Source organism: Lactuca virosa, chromosome 7, assembly GCF_052849685.1.
Source record: "Lactuca virosa cultivar CGN04683 chromosome 7, Lactuca_virosa_CGN04683_v6, whole genome shotgun sequence".
Taxonomy (NCBI): Eukaryota; Viridiplantae; Streptophyta; class Magnoliopsida; order Asterales; family Asteraceae; genus Lactuca; species Lactuca virosa.
In genome coordinates, this window is record NC_136432.1 from 84,586,679 (window position 1) to 84,613,945 (window position 27,267).

Consider the following 27,267-nt stretch of genomic DNA (forward strand, 5'->3'; position numbering starts at 1 on the left):
TCACATAAATAATTACTCTAATTAATACAACTTCTAAAGGCTAGGCTAACCCCTCTCTATAAGTTCTCTAAGAAGGGTAAAAGACCATTCTACCCCTCTAATGGCTCATAAGTCCAAACACTGACTAAACCCTAAAAGTCAACAAAGTCAACGGTCAACATTGACCGGACTCGTCGAGTGCACTCGTGTGACTCGACGAGTACATGCGTGTTCTCTTCGCCCCTGGTCCACACTCGACTCGCTGAGTCAACCCTGCACACATCGGGTTATCACAAGTCGCGAATCGCGGGGCAACCCGACTCGACTCGTCGAGTCCCTTATGGGCTCATGAAAACACTCATCTGACCTCTTGAGGTCAGATCTGCTTCTCTAATTTATAGATGTGACTTTCCCATGACCAATAAACACGTAAAGGTCGAATCTTGGTACACATGCAAGGCACTCTAGGCTTATTTTGGTGAAATCCCTTCTAACATGGCAACCTATGTCCATTTCCTCCATAGAACCACAAAAAGCAGCATGGTTCAGGCTCTCTGGACCTCAAAAGGTCCAGATCTAGAGTTTAGCACTTAATGGGACACTATACACAACTAAACAAGCCATAAAAGGGTATAGAAAGCCCTAAATTCAATGCCCTTAAGCAAAACAGAAGGATAGGATCAAATAGCTACCTCAAACTTGAAGATCCAAGCCGAAAACCCACTGAATGCAATCCTCTTGACCTCCCCTTGCTGGAAACACTTTCTCCTTTGCAAAATCACACCAAAAATGATCAAAAGGCTCAAACTCTCTCACAACTTGCTCACAATCGCTAGGGTGTCTCTCTCTGGACTGGTAGCCGCAAATGGAGACCATAAAGGCCTTTAAATAGGGCTCAGGCCCTGAGATTTGGGGTTTCACTTTACAGCGCGGACTCGCCGAGTCCACGCATCGACTCGTCGAGTCCCTTATTAATCTAGGCAAGAATTCGCGATCCTACTCGGCGAGTCTGAGAGCCTACTCGTCGAGTCCCTCCCTAAAACTCAAGGTAAATACTTAAAATAAGATACCTGGGAATCCGGATGTTACAAACCTGGTCATGGGAAACAGAAGATCGTCGCCTGTCACCGAGATTGGAGTTTACTCTTTAGTGCTTAGTAGTGGGTTAGGACTAGAGTTGAATAATTGTTTCTATTCGCCAGAAATGGTAAGAAACATCATTTCTTTTCATGGTTTATATAAACAAGGATTTAGATTTTCGTTTGATAATGAAAAAGGTTCTATTAATGCTTTTCTTAATGGTGTTTTTTATTTTGAAGCATTGCCTTGTAATGGAATATATGAAACTGTGATGGTTGTGGACAATTTAGAAAATGATGTGTTGTATATCGATTCTTCCAATTATTTGGATAAAGCATGCTTGTGGCATTGTCGTCTTGTACATGTCAACAAGAAACGCATAGCCCAACTCCAAAAGGATGGAGTGTTGGAGTCATTCGACCTTAGGGACGATGACGTGTGCGAGTCTTGTTTACTTGGAAAGATGATCAAGTCACCCTTCACTGGTACTTGTGAAAGAGGTGAGGGTTTATTGGATCTCATACATACAGATGTGTGTGGGCCCTTTAGATCCACCACAAGGGATGTGAGCCGCTTCTATGTGACTTTCACTGATGATTATAGCAGATATGGCTATATCTACTTAATCAAACACAAGTCAGAAACCTTTGAAAAGTTCAAAGAGTTTAAACAAGAAGTGGAGAATCAGTTGGGCAGGAAAATCAAGATGCTTCGATCCGATCGAGGTGGAGAGTACCTTAGTCTTGAATTCCGCGACTACCTCAAGGAATACGGGATTGTTTCACAATTGACGCCACCTAGGACACCGCAGTTGAATGGTGTAGCTGAGAGGCGTAATCGAACCTTGCTAGACATGGTTCGTTCCATGATGAGTCGTTCTTCGCCACCTATCTCATTCTGGGGGTATGCCTTAGAGATTGCCGCCCATATCCTTAACCTAGTCCCTACAAAGAAGGTTGCCAAAACACCTCACGAGATGTGGACGGGGAAAGCTCCCTCGTTGGCACATATCAAGGTTTAGGTTTGCGAGGCTTTCGTAAGACGAGAGACACACGACACGCTCGAACCTCGTAGTGAGCGATATATTTTCATCGGCTACCCGCAGAAGTCCTTTGGATATCTCTTCTATAGACCGAGTGACAATGTTGTCTTCATTGCAAGGAGAGGGGTTTTCCGAGAGAGAGAACTCATAAGCCAAGGAGACAGTGGGAGGCAAATCTATCTTGAAGAGATTCAAGAATCGAACGATGAAGGAACCTCTAACACTGGCGCTCAACCTGAGGAGGAAACTCCTGTTGAACTGATTGACGAGTCCTTACCTCTTAGACGTTCCAGTAGAGATAGTGTTTCGCCTATGTTATATGGTTTTCATATAACAATTGAAGGTGATACGTTTATTAGTGACAATACACTAATAAATTTGGATGAACCTAACAGCTACAAGGAATCCATGGTAGGCCCGGAGTCTGCGAAATGGAAAGAGGCTATGGACAGCGAGATTCAGTCCATGTACGACAACCAAGTCTGGGATTTGGTTGACAATGTACCAGGTCGTAAGACGGTCGGGTGCAAATGGATCTTCAAGAAGAAGACCGACATGGATGGGAAGGTACACACTTATAAGGCGCGATTGGTTGTGAAGGGCTTTACTCAAACTTCAGGAGTTGACTATGATGAGACCTTCTCACCAGTTGCGAAGATAAAGTATGTTAGGGTGATGTTAGTCATTGCTGCATTTCATGACTATGAAATATGGCAAATGGATGTCAAAACCGCTTTCCTTAATGGGAAGTTGGTTGAGGATGTGTACATGAGTCAGCCAGAGGGTTTTGTCGATACGAAGCAGCCTAATAGAGTGTGTAAGCTTGAGAAATCCATTTATGGATTGAAAAAGGCATCTCGCAGATGGAATCTTTGTTTCGATGAGAAAGTCAAAGAGTTTGGTATTCTACGAAGCGAGGATGAATCATGTGTATATGTCAAAGCCAGTGGGAGTATAGTAAGCTTCCTCGTATTGTATGTCGATGACATACTACTCATAGGAAACGATATCCCGACCCTGAAGGAAGTTAAGTCCTGGCTTGGGAAGTGTTTTGTTATGAAGGACCTCGGAGAGGCTGCCTATATTCTGGGAATAAGGATAGTGAGAAACAGGAGTAAGAGACTAATAGGACTTAGTCAGAATACTTACTTGGATAAAGTACTAAAGCGTTTTAGTATGGAGAATTCTAAGAAATGGGAGTTACCAATCCAAAGCAATGCCAAACTGAGTAAGACTCAGAGCCCGAGTATAGATACCGAGATAGCAGAGATGAGCCGAATACCTTACGCTTCCACAGTTGGCTCAATCATGTATGCTATGACTTGTACTCACCCTGATGTGGCCTTCACCTTGAGCATGGTCAGCAGATATCAAGGGAACCCTGGCAGAGCACATTGGACCGCAGTCAAGAATATTCTTAAGTACCTTCGGAGGACCAAGGAATGGTTTCTAGTCCTCGGTGGGAGTGATGACCTAAGGGTGCGAGGGTATAGTGACGCCAGTTTTCAGACCGACCGGGACAACTACCGCTCTCAGTCGGGCTGGATCTTTACCCTAAATGGAGGAGCAGTGACTTGGAAAAGTTCCAAGCAAGAGACTGTAGCTGATTCAACGTGCGAATCAGAGTATATAGCGGCGAGTGAAGCGTCAAAGGAGGCGATATGGTTGAAGAACTTCATTAGAGACCTTGGAGTTGTGCCAGCCATAAAGGAGCCTATGGAGATTTTCTGTGATAATGAAGGAGAGGTTGCCTTGACCAAGGAACCAAGGGATCATGGAAGATCTAGACATATCGACAGGAAATATCACTTTATTAGACATCGGGTAGAAGAGGGACTCATCGTAGTGAAGAGGGTATCGTCAGAGGATAACCCAGAAGATCCCCTTACGAAGGGACTGAGTAGGGTTAAGCACTTGCAGCACGCTAGGAGCATTGGGCTGAAGGACGATATTAGTTTAGATTAGATAGCTTCGAAACATGTAATAGATAAATTGTAATTAACATTTGATGATTAAATAAAAGTGTATTATTTATAAGTAAAGTTACTGTCTTGTGTTAATCATTTACCTATTGTTTCACTTTGCATGTTTTGACTTCCTGAATAATAAGATTATTCGAACAGTCCACAGTCGCTCATACTTTGGAAGTAGGTATGAATGGAGACTATCATGAATTGGTTTGTAGATTGTCTAAAGTGTATTAGACATAGAAAAAGTTTGCTAGAACGTTCATGAGTGCTTATGAACTAAGATTTGAGCATTGGATTAAACCCACGCTTGCTGGTATCGCTTCATGGAATTCTTCACGAGTGATAACAAGACGCATCAGTAACTTGATGTTATAAAACGCATTGTTGTGTACGATTTGATGAGTGAACAGTAAATGCATATAAGTCGAAGTTTATCTGTTCCTTTTATCCTAAGAGGTTAAAAGCGATATCTGGGCCCCTCGATGATTTGGTTTGACTTATGTGTCGGGCCCGGTCAGGACTAAGTTGATGTGTTCAATTAAGTTCTATGTCAAACGAATCAGAGATCGAGAAACAAACTGTTGGACAATAAGTATGACTATGTTCCATGTATTTGTCCGCATAATATCTAGAACGGAGGATTATACGATCCCTTATCTAAAGGACAGGTTACTGATAAGATCAGAGTTTGACAGCGTCTTTGAGAGCTACGATTGCTAATCGGATCCTAAAGTCGTACTTGCATTTATAGTTACTAAACTTATCCAAGTGGGAGACTGTTGGATTAGTGTCTAAACTAGTAACTATATTTGGTATGTATTTGACCCGGTTGTGCATGGTCCTTTTGGGTTGCCTTCACCAAAGTAACTGGACAGGATGATTTATGGAGAAAGAGAGATTATTATGGTTTATTAATATATTATATGAATAATATATTAAAAGATAAATCATATAGTTTAATTAATATTGGTCTGCAAGACATCATAGATAATATATCCCGAATTAGTCCCTTAAAGATATTGTAAGATCGTAGAGGATTCCAATTATCTAGGCCATCATTAATTTGATATTTGCCTAGTATGAACGCCATGTGATCGATATCTAGATGTGTTCAAACTTGAGCATATATCAAGCTCCCACTCATCTTGAGGTATATGAATTGATCCACTTAATTTCAATGAAGTTAGTTTTCTTTATGACTTCATTTAAGTACCATTGTGTATAGGCTTCAGCAACCTTTGTTAGCTTAGCAGGTTCCCAAACATCATAACCAATCATGGAATATAACTCGTGAATTATGGCTTCATTGCATGAAAAGATTAGTCGTTATCTATGGCCTCATTATAGAAAGTAGGATCATTACATTTCCCTAAATCATGGGCGACCTCATTTAAGTATGTTACATAATCACCAAGGTCACATCAAGGATGCCTCTAGTAACCTCAGATGCAATGAACTCGCTTAGCCTCTCATCAATCGGTTCAGTGCTCGTGCCCAAACCAGATCCCGATCCTAAACCCCCCGCTCCATGACGTGTCACCACCATACTGAAACAAAACGACATAAACGATTAGCAAATACACAAGAAAGTTCACGCTCTCGAGTTCCCTAGATTCATCGTGGTCTTCCTAGTCTCGGGTATAAATCATGTGTTTCCAGTAGTACGGGCCCAATACTACATTCCACACCTATTTAAACCCTCCTCAAGGACTACCTCGACTCCTCCAAGTCGCTCTTCCCAACTAGTACATTCCTCATACTATAAGGCGTCCTACACACCCAAGCATCTCTCAGGTATTTCCTAGGACTCCCTTCCTCACCCCTCTCTGCTATCAGTTGCAGAAAGGAACTTCCACTAATACCACCTAACTACTACATGAATACAATTACATAATATCATTACTAGATAATTCTTTGAATGACAGGTCCTACACTACAACACTTGGACTCAAACAAGAGTTGTGCAATAGAGTTAAACTTATCCTTCTAAAATTATCCAATCACAATAATATGTAACCCAACGCATTCATCCACTAGTTAGTTAGTACCAATGGAATTTCCTAAAGGAAAAGGCATGCATCATTCGGGCATCAGGCAATTCAACTCAAAAAATAACCTATACAGGCCATCCTATCAAGTAATTGATCTGATACTAACATGCGAATCTATAAGCTCATACAAATAGGAACATCAAGGCATCTCTCCTTAGGGGATATGAAGTTTGAAAAAATTAATAACTGATATTATTGCCAAACATAATGGAAAAAAATAATTTCTATCTTTTCTAATATGCAGTAAAATTTTAAATGGAAATATAAAAAAAACAAAGATGGGAAAAGATGTCACGAGTGCAATAACTTGTTTAATAGAGGGACAAGTAACAGTTTTGGATTTTGTTTATTAGAAAATATAAATTGGGTTAGATGTAAATGGATTTTTTTTAGAACAATCGAATTTTATTACTAACTGACAAGAGGCTAGAAAATTACATAGATAGATAAAATTGGGTTTTGAAACAACCAACCCAACTAGCTTTAACCTTATTATTTCTATACACAAACTAATTATAAGAAAAATCAATTATGTTACCCATAATGTCGTACAGATTACTGATTCTAACTGTAAATATATGTGGAGCTCAAGATTGTCTCTCCAAAAGAGTCATTGTGGAGAGAAGGGGAACTCCAACATATATATCAACTTATATTACTGTGTCACACCGATGTGGGATACACTAACTATAACATCCGGATTTTTTCAGGGACATTATTGTGTATGTTAATCTTGAGATTGAAGGAGCGACTCGACGAGTTGAGGGACCAACTCGCCGATTCGAGTCGAGTTGCTCGTGTGGATTTAATGAGTGGACTCGACGAGCCAGAGGAGGGACTCGCCGAGTTGGTGCTGGGCAGAGAAACCCTAAGTCTCCGGGTTTGTGACCTATTTAAGGGGCTTCAGGCCCTCATTTCCGCCTCCATTCACCCTTGAGAGCCTGAGAGAAATCCTTAAACCGTTCTAACCTTTGTGAAGAGAGTGTGTGATCATTTTGGGCAATCTTGGTGCATTTCTATGAAGAAGGATGAAGAGCTTCATGATGGGGAACAAAGGAAGGCAGTGGATCTGTGGTATTGAGTGTTTCAGCTGCTAAAAGAAGGTACAAAGTCCTCATCTTGTTCGTTCCTTGTACTAGATCTCATTTTGGGAGTTTTAGGGCTTTGCTTCCATCCTTTTGAATCTATGAGTTGAATGAGACATGGTTTGAGGTTGGAAACCTCAGATCTGGACCTCCTAAGGTCCTTAGAGTCTAGGTGTCCCAGCTTTAGTCGTTCAAATGAGGGTTGATGAGCTAAATCCTTCATGAAAGGCATGTATTAGCATTTTGGAGCAATAACCTCATGTATAAACGTAAAGATCGAAGCTTTACGTGATTACTGAGCCTTGGGATGATAGATCTAGTGTTTGGAGTGATAGATCTGATTGAAATCGTCTGAATGAACATTTGTTCTGAATGAACTCGCCGAGTCAATGAGCCGACTCGACGAGTTGGGGGTCAACTCGACGAGCTGAGCTGGAATGTCACGAGACTTCTGAGGAAAATAAGTAGACTCGACGAGTCGCAGGGCTGCACTCGGCGAGTCGGGTCAAACATGGACTGTTGACTCGAGTTTGACTTTTGTTGACTTTGGGACTTTGGTCAACATGAGTGGTAGAGACCATGGAGGGGTAAAATGGTCTTTTATCCACTTCAAAGAGTTAAAGAGAGGAAGAATAGCCTTCGGTCATTAGAGTTGTGATTCGAGTATCACTTAGAGATATTCATCTCTTGTGTTAGGCGGAGGCTAGTTCGAGATTTGGGAGCGAGGTCTTTACTTGCTGCTTGTCAGGTGAGTCTTCTCACTATACATTACCTAGAGTGGTATCTATGTGCAGACAGGAGGGTCTTATGTGTATGTGTATGTTTGAGATTTATGTGCATTGTGTTATATGTATGCTATGTGTTATATAGACCGGACCAGAGGGTCCAACGACTCATGAGGCCAGAGGGTCCTCGATCAGACCGAACCGGAGGGTCCAACGATTTAGACCGGATCGGAGGGTCCAACGAGCTAGACCGTATCGGAGGGTCCAACGAGCTATGGGACTGGAGGGTCCCGCTGAGACACATTGACCGAAGGGTCATACCGAGTTATAGCCCCGAGTGGCTTATGTGATGTATGTGGTATTTTGGGGAACTCAATAAGCTTCGTGCTTACCGTGTTATGTGTTATGTGTCTCAGGTTCTTATCAGGATCGCGGGAAGGCGGCGGCTCGATTGTACACACAAGAGAAAAGAGTCATGAACGAGGGTCCTAGATTTGAATAATTACTTTTGAAAACTATTTTGAAATATGTTATGACATCGACACTTGAGATTTTGAGAATTTTTACATGTGATTATGAGTTTTAAAAATTAAAAATTTTGTTTGAAAATTTACGTCGTTACACTAACACCCCCTAAGAGTCGGAGGATCGATGAGGATAGACAGGGATGTGCTGAGCCATGGGGGTGCGGAACATCGACTTTGATACCATGTAAATATATGTGGAGCCCAAGATTGTCTCTCTAAATGAGCCCTTATAGAGAGAAGGGGAACTCCAACATATATAGCCACTTATATTATTGTGTCGCATCGATATGGAATACACTAACACTAATGTTTTTTCTTATGCATATTAATCGAGACAACATCAATCCAAGTAAAAATATCATTTAAAATATCCATACCCGGCAACACAACATCCACCCAACAAAAAATCCTTTGCCATATAGCCATCACTCGATAACGTTTGATCAGAGTGTGATCAATCGACTCCACGTGACTCATACAAACATGGCACAATAGAGACACACTATATCAATTCATTTTTTACACCGAGTTGGTAAACGATCAAGTAAAGCATTCCGTATGAAGATATTTACCTTCCGAGGGATATAGGGATGAGCATTAGAACCGCCGGAACCGGAATAGGACCGAAACCGGAACCGGAATTGGTAACAAGGTCCGGTTACCGGTTCTCCATTTTAATGAAAACTGGAACCGGTTTGACATTTTTCTTGTTTTTTTAAAATGCGCATAACTCATTCATATGAAGTAAGAATTATTTGATTTTTTTCCAACATATAATTTGGAGTTTGTAATTCATTTTTTACTGTACAAACATATGTTGGAAAATAACACATTATTGTGGCCTTAGGACTATTTTGTAATACTTAGTACATGTTATGTCCATTTATATTGTGTACCATAATGTTTGCCATAATGACGTATCAGGTCCCTGGAATTAAATATTTATAGTATGATGGATATGATAATTGTCCATAACTTAAGGGACTATAATTGTGTGGTTCCAATATCTTTTCCATAAGGTGCAAATGATGCAATATATGAACGATCAAGATGATAATTGAAGAGTCTTTTCAGTTATGCTCTTCCTCCTTATATACACCATGATCGTGCATTCTCATCTCTCCATCAGAAAATCATTAAGGCACCATTACGGAAAGATAAGGAATCATAAGGCGGTCATCTTCAACATCAATCATATATATATCCAAGTAAGTATTTCTTAATTGATTTACGATTATCTATGTTTATGCATAAATTGATCTTGGATTATGCCTTGAATTCTTCATGTGGTATCAGACCATGGTTTAAATTTAGAAAAATCATGCCATAATTTCTGATTTTAATTTTACTGTTATGAGAATCGTTCTTCTATTTGAAGCAATATAAATTTATTGTGCCCTAATTTTAAACCTGTAATTTTTGTAGTCATGGGTTCTATTTGAAAATTTATTTTCGAGACTACGTGGTTTAAATAAACAAAGTCGAATTTATGTATTAATTTTTCTGGTTTCAATTGTTTTGAACATTATGAAGAAGGAATCCCTACGTAGTGGTGGGTTTTGGCCCCCAACGAACCGACAAAATATATTTTCTTTTGCTATTAGAGTTGTTATCCCTAATCTTTATTTTTAAATTACTTGGATAATAGTGAAGCTTTCTTATGAAACTGTTAATTTTGATATTCCTTTCCTTCAGAATGATTGCTGCTCCAGTTGTCCTTTCTTAACGTTTGCAGTGCTTCTAATAATCAATAAAACCCAACTACCACTTATTCAATTTGTTACATGATATTTAACAATGATCATTAGATTTACATATATGAAGTCGTTTCTTTGGATTTTGATTCCTGATAGAAAATAAGTTTAAAAATTAATGGGTTTTAAATTTTTATGGCTGCCTCAATGCCCCTAACAGAAAGACTAATGATAACATTCAGTTTTGTCTTCTGTTTTGTTTAATGAAACTAAGTGATGATTAGTATTCATATTCTTATAATGGTTTTGTAAATAAGTTTAAGAAAAACAATAAATGCATGTTAATCAACCATGCGTGAATTAAAAAATTAGTTTATCATTTTATTTTGGCATTAGTTTGCTTCTATAGGTGACATATGTGTGGATACTAAGATGCCACTTACGAAATCCAAACTAGCATTATGCAATAAAAAATCTCATAATTTTAATGAGAGTCGAATTTGTCATTGTAATTGGCTAGCGCTGTAGCTATGCACTGAGAAATGATAAATTTGTTTATTTGCAACAATATTAAAACTAGATACTCTAATTGGCATTTAGTCTACTTTTAATCTGTCACTTATTTATACATGTTTTGTTATGAGTATGTAATTATATAAGATGTATTCATTATTCTAAATGGCTTCAAAAGTTGAGTTAATTGCATCTATTGACTATGTATTCGACTATCATTTGCTACAACAATAAAGCTAGATATTTTAACGGATATATGTTTACATATATTTGTATTAATGAATTGTTTGTCATAATAATTATTGATTTATAAACTTAGTACAATTTGATAAGTTTAAAATGATAAGTGGCAACTTTGATGTTAGACTTAAGTGATTGGACCAAAGAAAGATTGCTTAAGTTATGACATTTGAGTTTATTAAACACCACATTAAGCAATTGTTTGAGTTATTGTTCAAGGAACCCAAAGGCTAATTGGATGATAACTCACACAATGAATTTGAGCATGACATGCATTTGTGTTGTATTTCTGCCCAAAGGTGATGTGCAACACTCATGTAGCGTATTATAATATTTAGGACACCATAATATTCAATTGTTGGTCTAGCCAAAGCGAAACTAATAATTGGATAAGGTGTCTATCAGATCTGTCGTTTTGGTGTTACTGATAGGTACACTTATATGTTTTATTTTGTTATCCTATAAATCACTTTAATATCACTTAACGATGACAAGCTCAAGTAAGAAAGAAGAGTATTTCTAGTAAGGTCCAAAATATTGGTACATGTAAGCCTCAAGGATACTTCATTGATTTTTTTTTTTTCATAACAAATGGCATGTCTAATGTGACTTCCATAACATGAAAGAACGACATGCAAGGAAAGGTGAATTATATGCATTTATGATTTATAAGTTCAATAATCTTAATGTCATTATAAATATGTGATGGATTCATTATTGCTTCCACAACACATGTGTTTTTTTTATTACATGGATTCCATACAATCTGGATGTTGGATTGAAATCAAAGAGAAATTGAAGGTGGGAATGATGAAGACTTAAACATACAAGAAGTTAGCCCACTTTCATTAATTGTTTTTAGAAAGTGGTTATTGTTTATGTCTTAATGATACTCTCTTTACTTCGAGTATAACTTGAAACTAATTGTTTGTACCTAAGTAGCGAATTTTTGCTATACTTTTACCATTAGATACAATGATGTAACTATTAGTTTTAATTCCCATATTGTTAGCTATGGTTGTTTGGAGGGAGACCTCTATAAGTTATAACTAAACAATCATTTTATGGAATCTTTAATATCGTTAATTATTGACGAGAACTTGTGGAAGTGAAAACTCCATCCATGATATGGCATCAACGATTGAATCATATTTCACAAGACATAATGTTAAGACTCATGAAAGATGAAGTTTTATCGAATATTGACTTCTTGGATTTTGACAAGTGCATTAAGTGTTTAAAGTGGAATAAAGAAAGATCCGCAATAAGTCATGAATTACTAAAGTTGATCTATACATCCATTTTTGGACTTTTTCCAGTGGCCTATATGGTCATAAATCGTATATAACTGATAATTATTCTTGCTACATGTATCCGTATTTAATGCATGAAAACCAACTTAGCCGAAACATATAAATATTCAGATTAGATATGGGTGTTGAATATTATGGTAGGCATTCGAGATTTCATAAGGACCCTGATGTTTCTTTTAATTTTGTAAAGATCATGGGATAATGAACTAATACGCAATGACGGGTACTCCTAAATAAAATAGTGTACCTGGGAGGAGGAATAGAACCTTAATGTACATGGTGCAAAGTATGCTTGAAAACACTAAATTGTCCAAAATTTTATGAGGAATTAAAACGACGGCTCTACATCTTAAATAAGTTACCTTTAAAGTCTGTTCCTTTTAATGCATTTTGAGATTTTATCAAGAAGGAAGGCTTATGTATTTAAAGGTGTAGGGTTGTACGACCGAAAAAAGAGAGAAAAAAAAACTCTAGAATCCTTAATTACAGATACTCAACATTAAAATGTAAGTTTCTTCTTTATCAGCTATCCTGAAAGCTTTAACATCTACCGATTTTGTGTTCCGTCACATAGTACCTGAATTCTAAAAATGAAGCATGTCAGATTTCTTAGGAATGCCAAAATCAGTGGGAGTGGTTTATTGAGAGATTTTGACCTTCAAGAATCTTCGATTTTAGTTTAAGTGCCCATTACTATTAGAACTTCATTAGGAGATTATAGTTTTTCATCATGAAAAGCCTTTTCAAATGCATGGGCAAATGAAACACCATAAAAGATCTCACTCAAGATGTTCGCATTAAAACCCATGAAATAGCATATACGACTTCTTTTAATGTAAGAGGCCCATAAACTTTGACGATTACATGAGACCGATCTTGATAAAGGGAAGGAAATAATCCTGTCACGGAGTGTGATGCCATAACTTGTGATCAATGAACTAAGTGTAATGAATCTACGATTGAAGACCTTAATTTAATGTAAAAGAATGATGTTTGGGAACATGCCAAATTACCAAAGGGTTTTCAAAACCATAAGATGTAAGTAGGTCTTTAAGACCAAATTAGACCTCAATGATGAACATTAAATGTCATAAAGTTCGTTTGGCCACTAAAAGGTATTCACAACATAGGGTATTTATTACCAAGAAACATTCTCAGCTGTTTCTCGAATTGACTTCCTTATGATCATAATGGCTCTAGTATTTAATTTGGATTTACAGATACATCAAATAGATGTCAAAATTCTTTTTTAACTAAGAGTTACATAATGATGTTTACATAACCTACACAAACAATTGCATTTATAAGGGTTAAGAACATCTGATGTGTAAACTCAAGGAGTCAATATACATGATGAATCAAGTATCATGTCGATGGTATCTAATGTTCGACAAAGTGATGAACAATAATGACCTCATTAAGAACCAAGCAGATCAGTGTATATACCTCAATTTCAGTGGGAGAGACTTTATCATACTCGTACTATATGGAGATGACATTCTCTTAGGCCCCGTTTGGTACGCGGAACAGGACGGGACAGAACAGAACAAAATCCTATCACTGAGCGTTTGGCACGGATGGGACAGGGACAAAGTTAGTTGTTGACCAAGTCCAATGGGACTATTTCTCCAAAATTTAGTCTCATCCAAAACCATAGAACACAATGGGACAAAAACCAAAATGACAAAAAAAAAACCTTTCCAGTTTCCTTTTTATTTATCCACCACTCATATTTCCCACAGAAATTGTAAGAACCCCTTCAAGACGTTCGTCGGTAAATTTTTGACAGTTTACAAAAAAAAAAAAAATCAAAGAAAAAAAATTATTGCAGAAAATACGTTCGAGTGTAATGGTGTCTTCTTATCATCAAACGAAAAGCTATTTTCAAAAAGAAAAAAGAAAACTTTCTGGAAAGTTTTTCAATATAGATAGAAGACATGATTTTGTAGCTAAGTATAATTACGATGGTGGTTGATATCCACTAATGAATATGGAGGAGAATATGAGACAAATACATGATGGATAAAGATTGGATAATATCGAAGTCTGTACAATTATACGTATATATAAGGTATTAATTAGCATATAAAATACATATTTTATAATCATTATTATATTGTAAAAGAATATTAGAAATTATTTCAAGGATAATTTGGTAATTTTATTATTGTGTTCCGTTTTGTTCTGGTGTTGCCAGACGCTATATAACGAGTTCAGTCTAGTTATGTCCAGTCTAGTCCAGTTCCGTTCAATCTAGTTTTGTCCCACCTAGTCCCACCACCAAACGCTACCTTAGTGAGTAATAACAATGATATGTTGCACAAATCGAAATAGTTATTGTCACATCACCTCGATATGAAGGGTCTCGATAAAGCCTAGTATGCAATAGACATATAAATACATTGAGGAATCCAAAGGGCTTTAGACTTATCCCTAAATAAATATATTGAGTGTGTAGTAAGTCGATATAAAATGCAACAATACTTCCCTTCAATTCCTTCCATAGTTAAGGTACACATTTTCGGTGGCATGCTTAGTCGTTATCATTAAATCATGGTCTAAATCACTAGGAAGCTGCCAATAAAGTTTTCTAGTATTTTCATTGGACTAATAGTAACAAACACCTTTAGTGAAATAAGTAACAACGTATAAGTGATATGTTTTTTGACTATGAATTTGCAAAATGCAGAGATAAATAGTCATTATTAGGATACATCTTTATGCTATCAGTCGGCCAATATCATGATAGAGTCATAAATAAACGTTGACGACTATATCAACTATGATGGCGAAATTTGTTTTCATAGATAATGAAACTTTCCTTGGAATGTTGTTGAGAAATTAAGTCACGTGACTCATGAGCGTAAAATCCATTTCTTGGCCATTAAAAGAAAACTTATTGCTATAATTTTGCCTCTACAAGTTTTCCATTAGCAATAATTATAATGGAATGAGGCTTTATCTCGATACAAAATACTTGTTCATTTAAGAGCAAGTGGGGGGAATAATATTTGTATCGAACACATTAACACTGATAATATGCTAGCGAATCCGATAACGAAAGGTCTACCACCTAGTTATTTGAACATGTCGTCAATATGGGTTTAAGGATACACCTATTATTATGTTACTTTAGCATAGTGCTTTAATTTAATTTTAATGTTATTTATTCAAGTACTTGATTATTATTCCTCTATAATACGCAATTTGCATTTATTAATAACTTGTGCACAATTACTTTATATATAGAACAATATAATGCATTATCACTTAATTATAAAGTCATTTGGCTTAAATTAATCGTAAGTTTCATATGAAGTACCATAGTATGATCGGTGGGGTCCCGTATCTAAAATGGATGCGCAAGGCTGTACTTTTCTGCTTTTGATACTAATATGAAACATGATGAACTTATCTTGGCCAAATAATGAAACATGTATACAAATAGTCACTCGGCCAAGTGGGAGAATGTTGGAAAATAACACATTATTGTGGCCTTAGGACTATTTTGTAATACTTAGTACATGTTATGTACATTTATATTGTGTACCATAATGTTTGCCATAATGACGTATCAGGGCACCTGGAATTAAATATTTATAGTATGATGGATATGATAATTTTCCATAACTTAAGGGACTATAATTGTGTGGTTCCAATATCTTTTCCATAAGGTGCAAATGATGCAATATATGAACGATCAAGAGGATAATTGAAGAGTCTTTTCAGTTATGCTCTTCCTCCTTATAAACACCATGATCGTGCATTCTCATCTCTCCATCAGAAAATCATTAAGGCACCATTACGGAAAGATAAGGAATCATAAGGCGGTCATCTTCAACATCAATCATATATATCCAAGTAAGTATTTCTTAATTGATTTACGATTATCTATGTTTATGCATAAATTGATCTTGGATTATGCCTTGAATTCTTCAACATATGTTTTGGTTAGATATTGAATTAGACACATGCCCCGAAAGAAAGAATATCGATGCTGCGTTTTTTCTATTTCAGCATTTTTTTTTTGTTTTTTTTTAATCTGTCACATTTTTTTTTAATGAGCATAACTCATTCATATGACGTCAGAATTACTTAATTTTTTTCCAGCATGTAATTTGGTGTTTGTAGTTCATTTTAGACTATAAAAACACATATTTTGGTTAGATATTGAATCAGTTATAGACCTCGGAAGACAACATATCAATGTTGCATATTTTCTGTTTCAGCATTTTTTTTTTAAATTTGTCCCGCTTTTAAAATGCGCATAACTCACTCATATGAAGTCAGAATTACTTGATTCTTTTTTCATCATCTAATTTAGTGTTTGTACTTCAATTTAGAATGTAAAAAGTCATAATTTGGTTAAATATTGAATCATTTACAAGCTCCGGAAGATAACATATCATCTATAATATTTCAACCGGTTCTAGTTTGAAAAATAACCGAAACCGGGACCGAAACCGAAACCGGCGGTCCGGTTCCCGGTTCTTATAATATAGGAAAACCGGTTCCGGTTCCGAACCGGTCTGGTTCTAAAGCTCATCCCTAGAGGGATACATCGGCTCCATCTACTAGACATCAACCCATCCGACAACCAGTTATCAATAATAGCATAACGAATCCCGTTAACCGTACATTCCATTTGTCCTCTCATCTCCCAAGACCAAACATCCCTTTGAGAAGTAAACCGAACTGACACCAAGCATGCAGTGGCGGATGCAATGTGATAGAAATAGGATGCATGGCCCCACTTGGAGGTGTTCCCCACACTATATTTTAGTTTTTAAAAAAATCTTTATTTAAAAATTTACAAACTGGTCTACTGGTCCCCACTTGTTAAATTGTTGGCACCCGCATTTGAACCCAATTGAACACATTTTCAAATTTCTTAGGCTGGAGGGAGTGGTGTCACTGAAACCGCACTCCCTCCTATGCCATGTAGACGCGAACTCATATTTTTTCTTATTTCATCAATTTGAAACCGCAATGTGGGAGTGAGAAAATGGTTAGGAGAGAAAAAAAAGAAGGCGATTGGTTGAGAGAAGAGAGAGAGAGAGAGAGAGAGAGAGAGAGAGAGAGAGAGAAAGGAAGTAAAAGAGGAGAAAAAGAAAAGGGAGTGCGGCCGTGGACTACCGCAGTGCGGCCTCCACCGCACCCAAACCGCAGTGGAGGGGCGGTGTTCATGCTGAGGTGGAAGGAGACTGCGGTAGAGACCGCAGCCACTCCTCCAAGCCTTATCACTCCCTTTTTCTCTTTTAACCTGGCCAATAGCCTCACTTGTTAAATTGTTGGCACCCACGTACACAACCCTTCTTCTTATCAAGCCTCTCGATATTTACCAAGGTGAGGCAACTGTTGTTTTCTATTTGTTATTTATTAGTTCTAATTTTAGTTGAATCTCCATGTTTGTATTATTAGTTGTAACAACTAATTTGCCAACCTACAAGCAAGAAACCATTTTCACTCCCATGCAGTGGCGAATCTAGAACAAAATATAACGTGGTTCCCAAATTAAGTGAAGCCGATAAAAAAAATCAACAACACTTGTGAGGGGTCGGGTCGGGTCGGGTCGTGTACGATTTAATGAAATATAACTGAAAAAACCGATCAGCCACCACCAATTAAAATTTTAAAAAAAAACCGACTGGAATATAATTGAAAAAACCGAACAATTTAATGAAAAATTAGTTGATTATTAGTGCATTGATACCTTATTGTTTGATAAAAACTATATATTATATTTAACCCTATATATTTAACAGCACAAATGTCTCATATAACTTATTTTTTGCCCCTTTTAAAATGGTTTTTTAAGACATTTTTTAGAAAAACAAACTCAAGGTAGGTCCTCTATTTTTTCTAAAATAGTTCCTAATTTTTGTGGTATATATATTATAAATGAAATTCAAATTTTAGGTAGGTCCTAGAACCTACCTTCTTGTATGGTAGATACGCCCCCTGCTCCGATGGCCTGTTTAGTATTGATTGTTATCTTTTAATAGTTAATTTTAATTTATAATTATGTAATTGCTAGTATTATATGTTTGTATTGTTGCTAACCATGGCAGTAGATTTTTAGAATTCGTTAATTTTAATCTATAATTAGTTGGGATTGTTGATTGAGATATGTTATTTATTAGTAAGTTTTATATAAAAAAAAACTATCAACGAGAATGCCTTCAACAATATTCCACAAACCTAGCTCTACCACATAAGTGTCTGGTGAAATTGATCTAAGTGAGCTTCTTTGAGATCCATTTGATAGAAAAAAAAATACACAGATTATAATCCTGATATTACTTTAATTTTTTTAGTTTTTTGTTATATTAACTAAAAACTGGACCCCATTGACTTTCGGTTTGGATTTGCCACTGCAAGCATGCATGCTAATAAGATCATCCAAATGACACTTTAATCTTCCTCCCGTGATAGAGATCTACTCCATTCCCAAGTCTAATATATGTTTCACCTATCCGCAATCAAACAGTCACATTTTATCCAAAATATACAATCCATAAAATTTTACTTTCAAAGGCTCTTCTCCGATCCAAATCTCCTCCCAAATTTTAGTATTCCTGCCATCTCCAACTCGTTTACGCAAAGAATTATAAGTTTCACGTCATTATCATTTTATAAGTTGGTTTGCCATTCATGGCCCATGAGTTATATATATATATAACTATATTCTCTTCGGAATAGTATATAACTATGTTTTAATCAGGTAAATTATTCGACATAAAATTTATATTTTTTGACCCGAGAATTAGAGGTTGCATAACTCATACAATACAAACTTTATTATATAAATTAATGAAGAAAAAAACACCCTAATATAAACTAGCAGCTAACATTTTCAAAGAATCTTAAGAAGTGGGCAAGTGGCATGCAAAAAGGGTTTCATATTCTTTCTTGATCGAAAGGATTCTTCTTCTTATCTAAAGACAATTACATACATAAATAAACGCCCAAAGGAAAACCATAAAGTTAAATCATCATTATCCTTCATGAACACGAAAATAACAACCCTCTAAATGAACTAACATATATATATATATATATATATATATATATATATATATATATATATATATATATATATATATATATACACCATAAATTCTCCTGAACGGGAAATTATAAAATTATAAGGGCTAAAATGCAACTTTGTGTGATGTCGAGTTTTTACTTGTAACCTTGACTTTGCTTTGAAGCTAGGTTGAACTTATCATACCAAAGAGTACCCCACATTATTTTCCTATATTGACATCAATCACCCTCTATCCATAAGATAAGAAGAATCGTGAAACGTACATTGTAAGTTAGTCAAACCGAGCAACACGACGCAAATAAAAAAGTCATAAGCATTTTACAAATGAATTTGAAACAAAAGAAAAAAGTTACGGCTTTTAATCCAATTACCTTCTAAACAGACAGTAGGTTGCAGAAATCTATTGGGTGTTTTTGTGAAAGAATAAGACACGAATGATCTAAACTCGATCATGCATTCGTCTTGCCTTTGAATCAAGATCGACTTGGTAAACTAAGGACCTCTGAGTATATATCCATCATAAATTTATCGACCATTTCACGATAAGTAGGACATGATAATCTAGAATAGTAATGAAGAACTTCTTGAATATCAAGAACATGATCCACATTATTTCCATCGAATAGTTCCAATTCTTTCAACCTTCTTGTCACCATATACCTCTTTTCCTCTCCTTTAAGTGTTGTTTCTTCGTGTTTATGTTGCTTCCTTCTATTAACTTCATGTTGATTGATCAACATAGATGATTTCTTGTGCTTCAAGTTGTCTGTATTATTTTCGTATGCAACTGCCATAATGCGGTCTGCAGCCTCCCATTGATCGACGAATTCAGAGTACATATTTGTTGGGCTGAAACCGACATTGTATGATGGGGTTTTAGGAAGCTTTTGGTAACCATCGGAGAAGTAGGACTTGAATGTTTCAATGCTTCTTTTGAACAGCCTTTTGGTCCTTTGAAACATTGCCAAATTTGTGCGTTTTTTTTTCTTTAACAATGAATGAAAATTGGAGGACTTGTTAGAGTAAAAAAGTGGGAAAACTGTAAAGAATGAATGGGAGTAATGAAGATGAATGGGGTTTATGTAGAAGTTAAGAAGTGGTTATGAAGATAAGAGATGAAGATGGAAGACCTAACTATTGTTGCTTGGTCCTTTTTGTTTTATCTATTTTTTACAAAATTTTGCCACTATCATTCTATGATGATGCTCCTTATCAATCTTCTTGATTGATCTTCTCTAATCTGTATCTATGCATAATACCTTTAATATTTTTGTTGATTTTAAGCCGAATAGCTGAAATGTTTAACTACGCACTACGCACCCATGAACATATATATATATATATATATATATATATATATATATATATATATATATATATATATATATATATATATTGATTAACACGGGCACAAAACTACAAAAGTATTCTTTGTACAACGCTATAAAAAAAGCATTTCTAGTCATAGTTTTTTATCATACCATTATATCCTCTTCATATTATCGACTAGATTCATGTAGCCTTCTTCAATTTGGTCGATTTCATTATTATGTCAAGTAGAATCCTATCGTTTCCCCCTACAAGGCTTTCCATCGGTGTTTTGTGTTCTTGGTGTTCTTATTTTGCTTCTTGCTTTCAAATCATTTATAACAAGAAAATTATCAAATTTGACATAATATATGTATCAAATGAACCTTTACTATATACATAATTATGTGAAAGGAAATACTTATAAGTATGAGTTATTCACCAAAATGACCATATAAAGTAGAAGTGTATATCCACAACCAATTCTTTCGAATCCTAACAAGATAACCATAGCCATTGCGAATAAACGCCAACAACCTCGCAAGATCACCATTTCTGACATGTCATATCACCAATAAACATTTACATGGACACTTTATTCTTCGCTAGGATAGTTTAAGATTATTCACCTATCTCTACCAAATAAAAATCGCTAAGTATGAACGTGCAACTATTTATTCATTAGTAGTAATTTTTCACACATTCGCAATGTTTCACTCAACCATGCAGACATAAATGTTCACTATAGAAGAGGTGTAGTGTCATCTACTTCCATCGATTTAAGTGTTTGGATATTATATGTTAAAATACTTCTCTGATTATTGCAATGTGATTCTTGATCTCCTTTCAATTGTCGACCATTTGTTATCATCTCATTTTATCGTGTTTCAATACAACAATGCCTTTTGAATATTTTGTTCCCTAATCGATAGCGATTGTTGGTGCTCTGGCTCCTCCTCTTGACATTACTCTACATGTTTAACATTGAAGACTAACATAAGGAAATCAAACATGCAACTTATAATGAGTTAATATCTCGATTTTCGTAGAGAATAAACCATCTCTTAATGTTTTGGATACCAGTGACGGAGTCAGGGTCAAAGTAAAGGGGTATTCCGACAAATAAAAGGGTATCCCCAACAAAAAAAAATCGCATAATATACAATAAGAAAAAAAAATTCGAAAATAATTCCACTACTAAATTTTTTTTTGAGGGGCATCTCGGGCTACCCCGGGATATATACTAGATCCGCATATGTTGGATGCTACCTGTCAATGTTCTATTATCCATGAGGTCGAAGAACGATTGAGCAATGATGAACTAGAGGATATGACTATTCAAGATATGTCAACTTATAAATGCTTGATCTTGTATGTCTGTGTTTTTATTTCGATGGATTAGTCTAACCTTTGTTGCAAAAGAAGCCCCCAAGATCAACCCCAACACAACTTAGAAGTGTCGTATCTAGTATGTGCATTTTTGGTTCCTTACTAAACAACTATGGTTTGACTACACTTCTTATAGTCATTTAATTTCGTGTAAATTTTTTTTTTTTTAATTTATACTATTGTTGAATCTAATATATATGCAAATACACATTCGTAAAAGTTGAATCATCAACACATAATACTAGAGAACGAGTTACATTAAAAAGTTAGTTGAATAATATTATATCTTGAAATACGTATTTTCCTAACCATCAGGCGGAAGATCAACTAACACTTGAGAAGAAAGTGAAAACACAAACATCTCAACCTCCCATTGACTAAATTATAAGCCATTGAGTTCCCTTTTTGTCAGATTAAGCAAATACGTAAGTTTACGTTTATATTTTCATAAGAATTTTGGTTATTTTCTTAAAAATCCAAAAACTTTTAGTAGTGGCATAAAACCCCCCAATAAGGTATTTAAGTGACACTATCATTGGGTTTATAATCTTATCATATGTCATTATAATCTGATCATATGTAATTAACATAAATCGATCAAGATTTTTTATTATTCTAATTTAAATAAATAAATAAATTTAAATAAATAAATAATAATAATAATAATAATAACAATAATAATAATAACAATAAGTCGATCAAGATTTTTTATTATTCTAATTTAAATAAATAAATAAATTTAAATAAATAAATAATAACCATAACCATAACCATAACCATAACCATAACCATAACCATAACCATAACAACAACAATAATAATAATAATAATAATAATAATAGGAGTCATTGCTCTGCATGGGTCAAGAATTGTCTTACCGACGCATTCAAAATGATGGCAACAAACAATTGTAGATGAAAAAAAATAGAAGTTGATACACTTATGAGCAAAATTACAATTATACCCTTTTGTCCCTTATGTTGAATTATGGTTTCTGATGCAGCCTCCTCTGTGAACAATATTCTCCTGTTGACCAATATACCAAAAAGATTAAAATTATGAAAAACCCTTTCAAATTTATGATCATCATCATAATTGGATCTTTTTAAACATGGCATTTTTTGGTTTCTACCTGCAAATATTCCAATCAACATGAATTACAACATAGCCCTTGCCCCTATATATTTTTTATCCTCTCCTCTTGTAAATTTTGAAATTTATAAATTTATGGTTTTTATGCTTTCTGATGAAGAGTGTCTCCATATCTACGGGTCCAATTTCAACCATGACCATAGGAGCTATTAGAGTGTTTGAGAGACTATAATGAGTAATCGTGATCAATTGATGAAGCATAATGTCGTGGAACCGATAAATATAAATCAATCCTGAGAGCGACTTTAGTAGAAGCAGTATATCCCACCTACAGAAGCACAACAATTTTAGAATCTACCAAAAAAAAACCTTGTTCTTCATGGATTCAATTCAAAATGAAAATTAAAATTAAACAAATTTTTTTGATCAATTTACACATGTTCCAAATTCGGAAAAACCCACAAATCGCAACAGCTGTAGAAAGAAAAGAAACTTCATATGGTGCAAAAAAATTCAAAACTGAATCACCACCTAAGCAACATTCAAAAAAATCATTCAGGTACAATAGCAGTAGAAAGAAAAGAAACTTCATATGGTGCAAAAAATTAAGAAAAATGAAAAAGTATATGAGCGTATACCTGGAAATCCGAAATCTGCTACTAATCTGGTGAAGTTGTTAGTGGTCGCTGCCGGAATCTTGGGGTGGGCCATCACTGAAATATCGATTAATTCAATTTGTTATTTGGAGTATTTTCCGATTAAGAGATTCAGTTTGATAACAAATCAAATGAAAATTAAAGTGGCGTTTTAAGCATACCATACACTCATGTAAGCAAAATATAGTTTGATCCGTGCAACAACTTCAGTCGGATCAGATACATCTTTATGACACTGCACTTATGAAATATGAGTATAAATAAACATAAAAATCGAATTAATAGAGAAAGTAAAAAAGAATAAAACTTTCCCAAATACATGCCTTGTAACATGAATTCATCCTGCTTCCAACCTAGTTCATAAACCTTATAATGCACCAAAAAGATCTATGATTAATTAGAACGTTCTCAAATATTGTATTCGTGTAAATATACTTACATGTGACTTTTGGATGAGCTGTCAACACGATACGGGTCATCAGCAAAATTTGTGAATTGAATGTAACAGAATTCTATTGGCAAAAAGCAGATACCAAAATGTTAGCTTATCTACAGATGTAAAACATTACCTATTAATAATTCAATAGGATTGATGAAGCCAAAAATTATTTAACACAATCACAAACTGCAGCAAGGATTACCAGGTAAGATGACCAACAATACTCATTTTATAATTAGAAAATACAAACATGGGTTGAATTCTCTCTAAAACATTTCATCAAACAACTTGAGTGCCATCATAAACTCATAGTTTAAGAAGATACATATGTATTATTTCATCACCCAAACAGTTTTTCATAACATCTAACTCAAAAGGAAAAAAGCTTCATTAACGATTGACTTATACAACAATGTAAAATTAAGCAGGATTAAGACAATTTTGAACGGGAAATCAATACATAATCATACAAAGTTGAATATTCTGATATGTATTAAAAAAAATTGATCTCTTTTACAGAACCCAAAACGTGTTTAGTAGAGAAAGAATGAATAAGTTGAGAAAGATGTAGAGGTAGAAAGAGGAAACTTACCCGTGATTCATCAAGAGGAGCACCAAACGTAAAGCGTAGTCCTTCAACTATCGTCAGGGGTATTATGTTTCTTTAGCAGCCTGGAAAGGAGATTCTTCAATTACTGGTTCTAATCGAGAGAAACAAACAAAATATAATTAGAAAATGGAAAAGAAGAAGCAGAAGGCAAAAGATGCAGTTATCGGGTGAAATATATTTTGTCTCCATCACCTCTGATTCGAAACTGTTAGGGAAAATCTCAACCATTTCTCAGTTCAAGTGCGTTCCTTCTTCGACCATACTGTAATCGAAAAAAGATATGGTAATTAGGCGATAGTGATAACCCCCATACAACAAACGAAGCCAAAAAACGAATACCAGACACCAGGAAAAGCAAAAGATCGAATTCCTTACCGTGTAGTCCGGCAGGAGCGATGGTATTCATCAAGCCCTAATCGCAGGTCCAGATGAGGCGGCTGATGGTGGTGGCGATCGAGGTAAAAAAATACGACAGCGGTGACGTTGGCCTCTGTCAGCGTTTTCTCGAGCTGCTTCTCCACCTGTGGCGATTCCTTCCGTCATCGGAATATTGGAGTGAACTCCTTCCGTCACCGCCTTCTGTTTATGAGAATAATCGGAAAGGAAGACGCAATATCCCCAAAAGACTACCGAAGGCAGAAAAGGAACAAAACCCTAGAAACTATTGAGGTCTTTAGGCGGTGAAGTCGATTAAAGCGAGTCGTTGGAGGCGGGGGCAAGAAGAAAAAACAGATGAAAAAATAGGGTGTAAGCAGTGATTCTTGAAAGAAGGGATGACACCAATCGTAATGTTATTGGCTTACCGAGTAAGGGAGGCGGTGGAGGAGATAAAAGAAGAACACGTGTAGACAGAATATTGAAAATGGCAAAATATGACCCTTTAAAAGAAACGACCAAGAATTATAACCACATATAGACAGAGGACCATTTCTATCAACTTGTTAGGAACTTCATTGTTCCTCACTTTCATTTCTTTAATATATATATATATATATATATATATATATATATATATATATATTTTTGTTATGAATTAAGCGTAATTAATGTAACTATAAATCAAACCAAACTAGTAAATTTTGATAAGAACTTTAATTGAGAAGAAAGAATATTTAGAAAGAATATGAAAGTTATATCTCTTATAACTTTTGGTGTGTCTCATTCTTTATAATGGAGGGGTATTTATACTACAAATTTTACTAACATATAATTGTAACTAGTTAGAAATGTTAACAAATTTACCATGCAGCAATTATTATGTCATCCACCAATTATTTACAACACTCCCCCTTGGATGACATCATTTTAGCATTCAACTTTGACGTACTGCCTCATTAAAAACCTTGCTAAAGAAAACTCAGTGGGAAAAAAACTTTAGCGAAGGGAAAAAGAGTGCAGTGTATAGTTGACTCCCCCTTATTTAGACATCCGTCACATTATATTCTATGCACATGTCGCATTCCGATGCCATGGACATGTTTCCTGAAGATTGCAGTAGGAAGTGCCTTCGTAAAAAGGTCTGCTGCATTGTTACTGGATTGAACATATTTGATTTCAACTTGATGGTTCATTATAAGCTCTTGAGTGTACTTAAAAAACTTTGGAGGTATATGTTTTGTCCTGTCGCTCTTGATATATCCCTCTTTCATTTGAGTGACACATGCTGAGTTATCTTCATAAATTAAAGTTGGACATATATCCTTTTCAAGTCCACATGAAGTTAAAACTAGTTATGTCATTGATCTTAACCATGTACATTCTCTACTAGCTTCATTTAGTGCAATTACTTCAGCATGATTTGAGGATGTGGCAACAAGTGTTTTCTTTTGAGAACGCCAGGAAATTGTAGTACCTCCATTCATGAATACATATCCAGTTTGAGATCTAGTTTTATGAGGATCAGACAAATAACCTGCATCTGCATAACCAATCAAGCCTTGTTTTGAATTGTTAGGGTAAAATAACCCTAAATCACTAGTTCCTCGAAGGTATCGAAAAATATGTTTGATTCCATTCCAATGTCTTTTTGTTGGGGCTGAACTAAATCTTGCTAGCAAGTTTACAGCGAAAGAAATGTCAGGTCTAGTACAATTGGTAAGATACATAAGAGCTCTAATTGCATTTAGATATGGTACTTCTGAACCAAGGACTTCTTCATTTTCTTCACATGGACGAAATGGATCCTTGTCAATATTTAATGATCTAACAACCATTGGAGTGCTTAAAGGATTTGCATTTTCCATATTGAAACGTTTCAAGACTCTTTCTGTGTAATTTGATTGATGCACAAGTATTCCGTTAGGCATATGCTCAATCTGTAAACCAAGACAATATTTGGTTTTTCCAAGATCTTTCATTTCAAATTCTTTCTTTAAAAGTTCAATCACTTCAATGATTTCTTTATTCGTTCCAATGATGTTTAGATCATCAACATAGACTGCTATGCTCACATATCCAGATGTTGTTTTCTTAATAAATACATATGGACAAATAGTGTTATTTT

General features: G+C 35.4%; 1 protein-coding gene and 1 long non-coding RNA gene across 4 annotated transcripts; both read right to left on the minus strand.

The window, feature by feature from the left end:
* Positions 1-19,743: 19,743 nt before the first annotated feature.
* LOC145126869 (uncharacterized) lies at positions 19,744-20,232 on the minus strand. Its single transcript, XM_079062152.1, has one exon. It carries the CDS (start codon positions 20,230-20,232, stop codon positions 19,744-19,746), a length of 489 nt encoding a protein of 162 aa, XP_078918278.1.
* Positions 20,233-22,766: 2,534 nt separating this feature from the next.
* LOC145123766 (uncharacterized) lies at positions 22,767-25,554 on the minus strand. 3 transcript variants are annotated; one of them, XR_013715291.1, is made up of 10 exons: positions 25,140-25,554; positions 24,957-25,026; positions 24,747-24,855; positions 24,155-24,227; positions 24,039-24,081; positions 23,877-23,950; positions 23,698-23,772; positions 23,522-23,590; positions 23,100-23,387; positions 22,767-22,993 (listed from the first exon to the last, which is right to left on the minus strand). It is a non-coding gene; the product is annotated as an uncharacterized LOC145123766 (long non-coding RNA). The 3 variants fall into 3 exon arrangements; XR_013715290.1 differs by having other exon boundaries at positions 23,495-23,590; XR_013715289.1 differs by lacking the exon at positions 23,522-23,590 and having other exon boundaries at positions 25,140-25,550.
* Between the last annotated feature and the right edge of the window lie 1,713 nt (positions 25,555-27,267).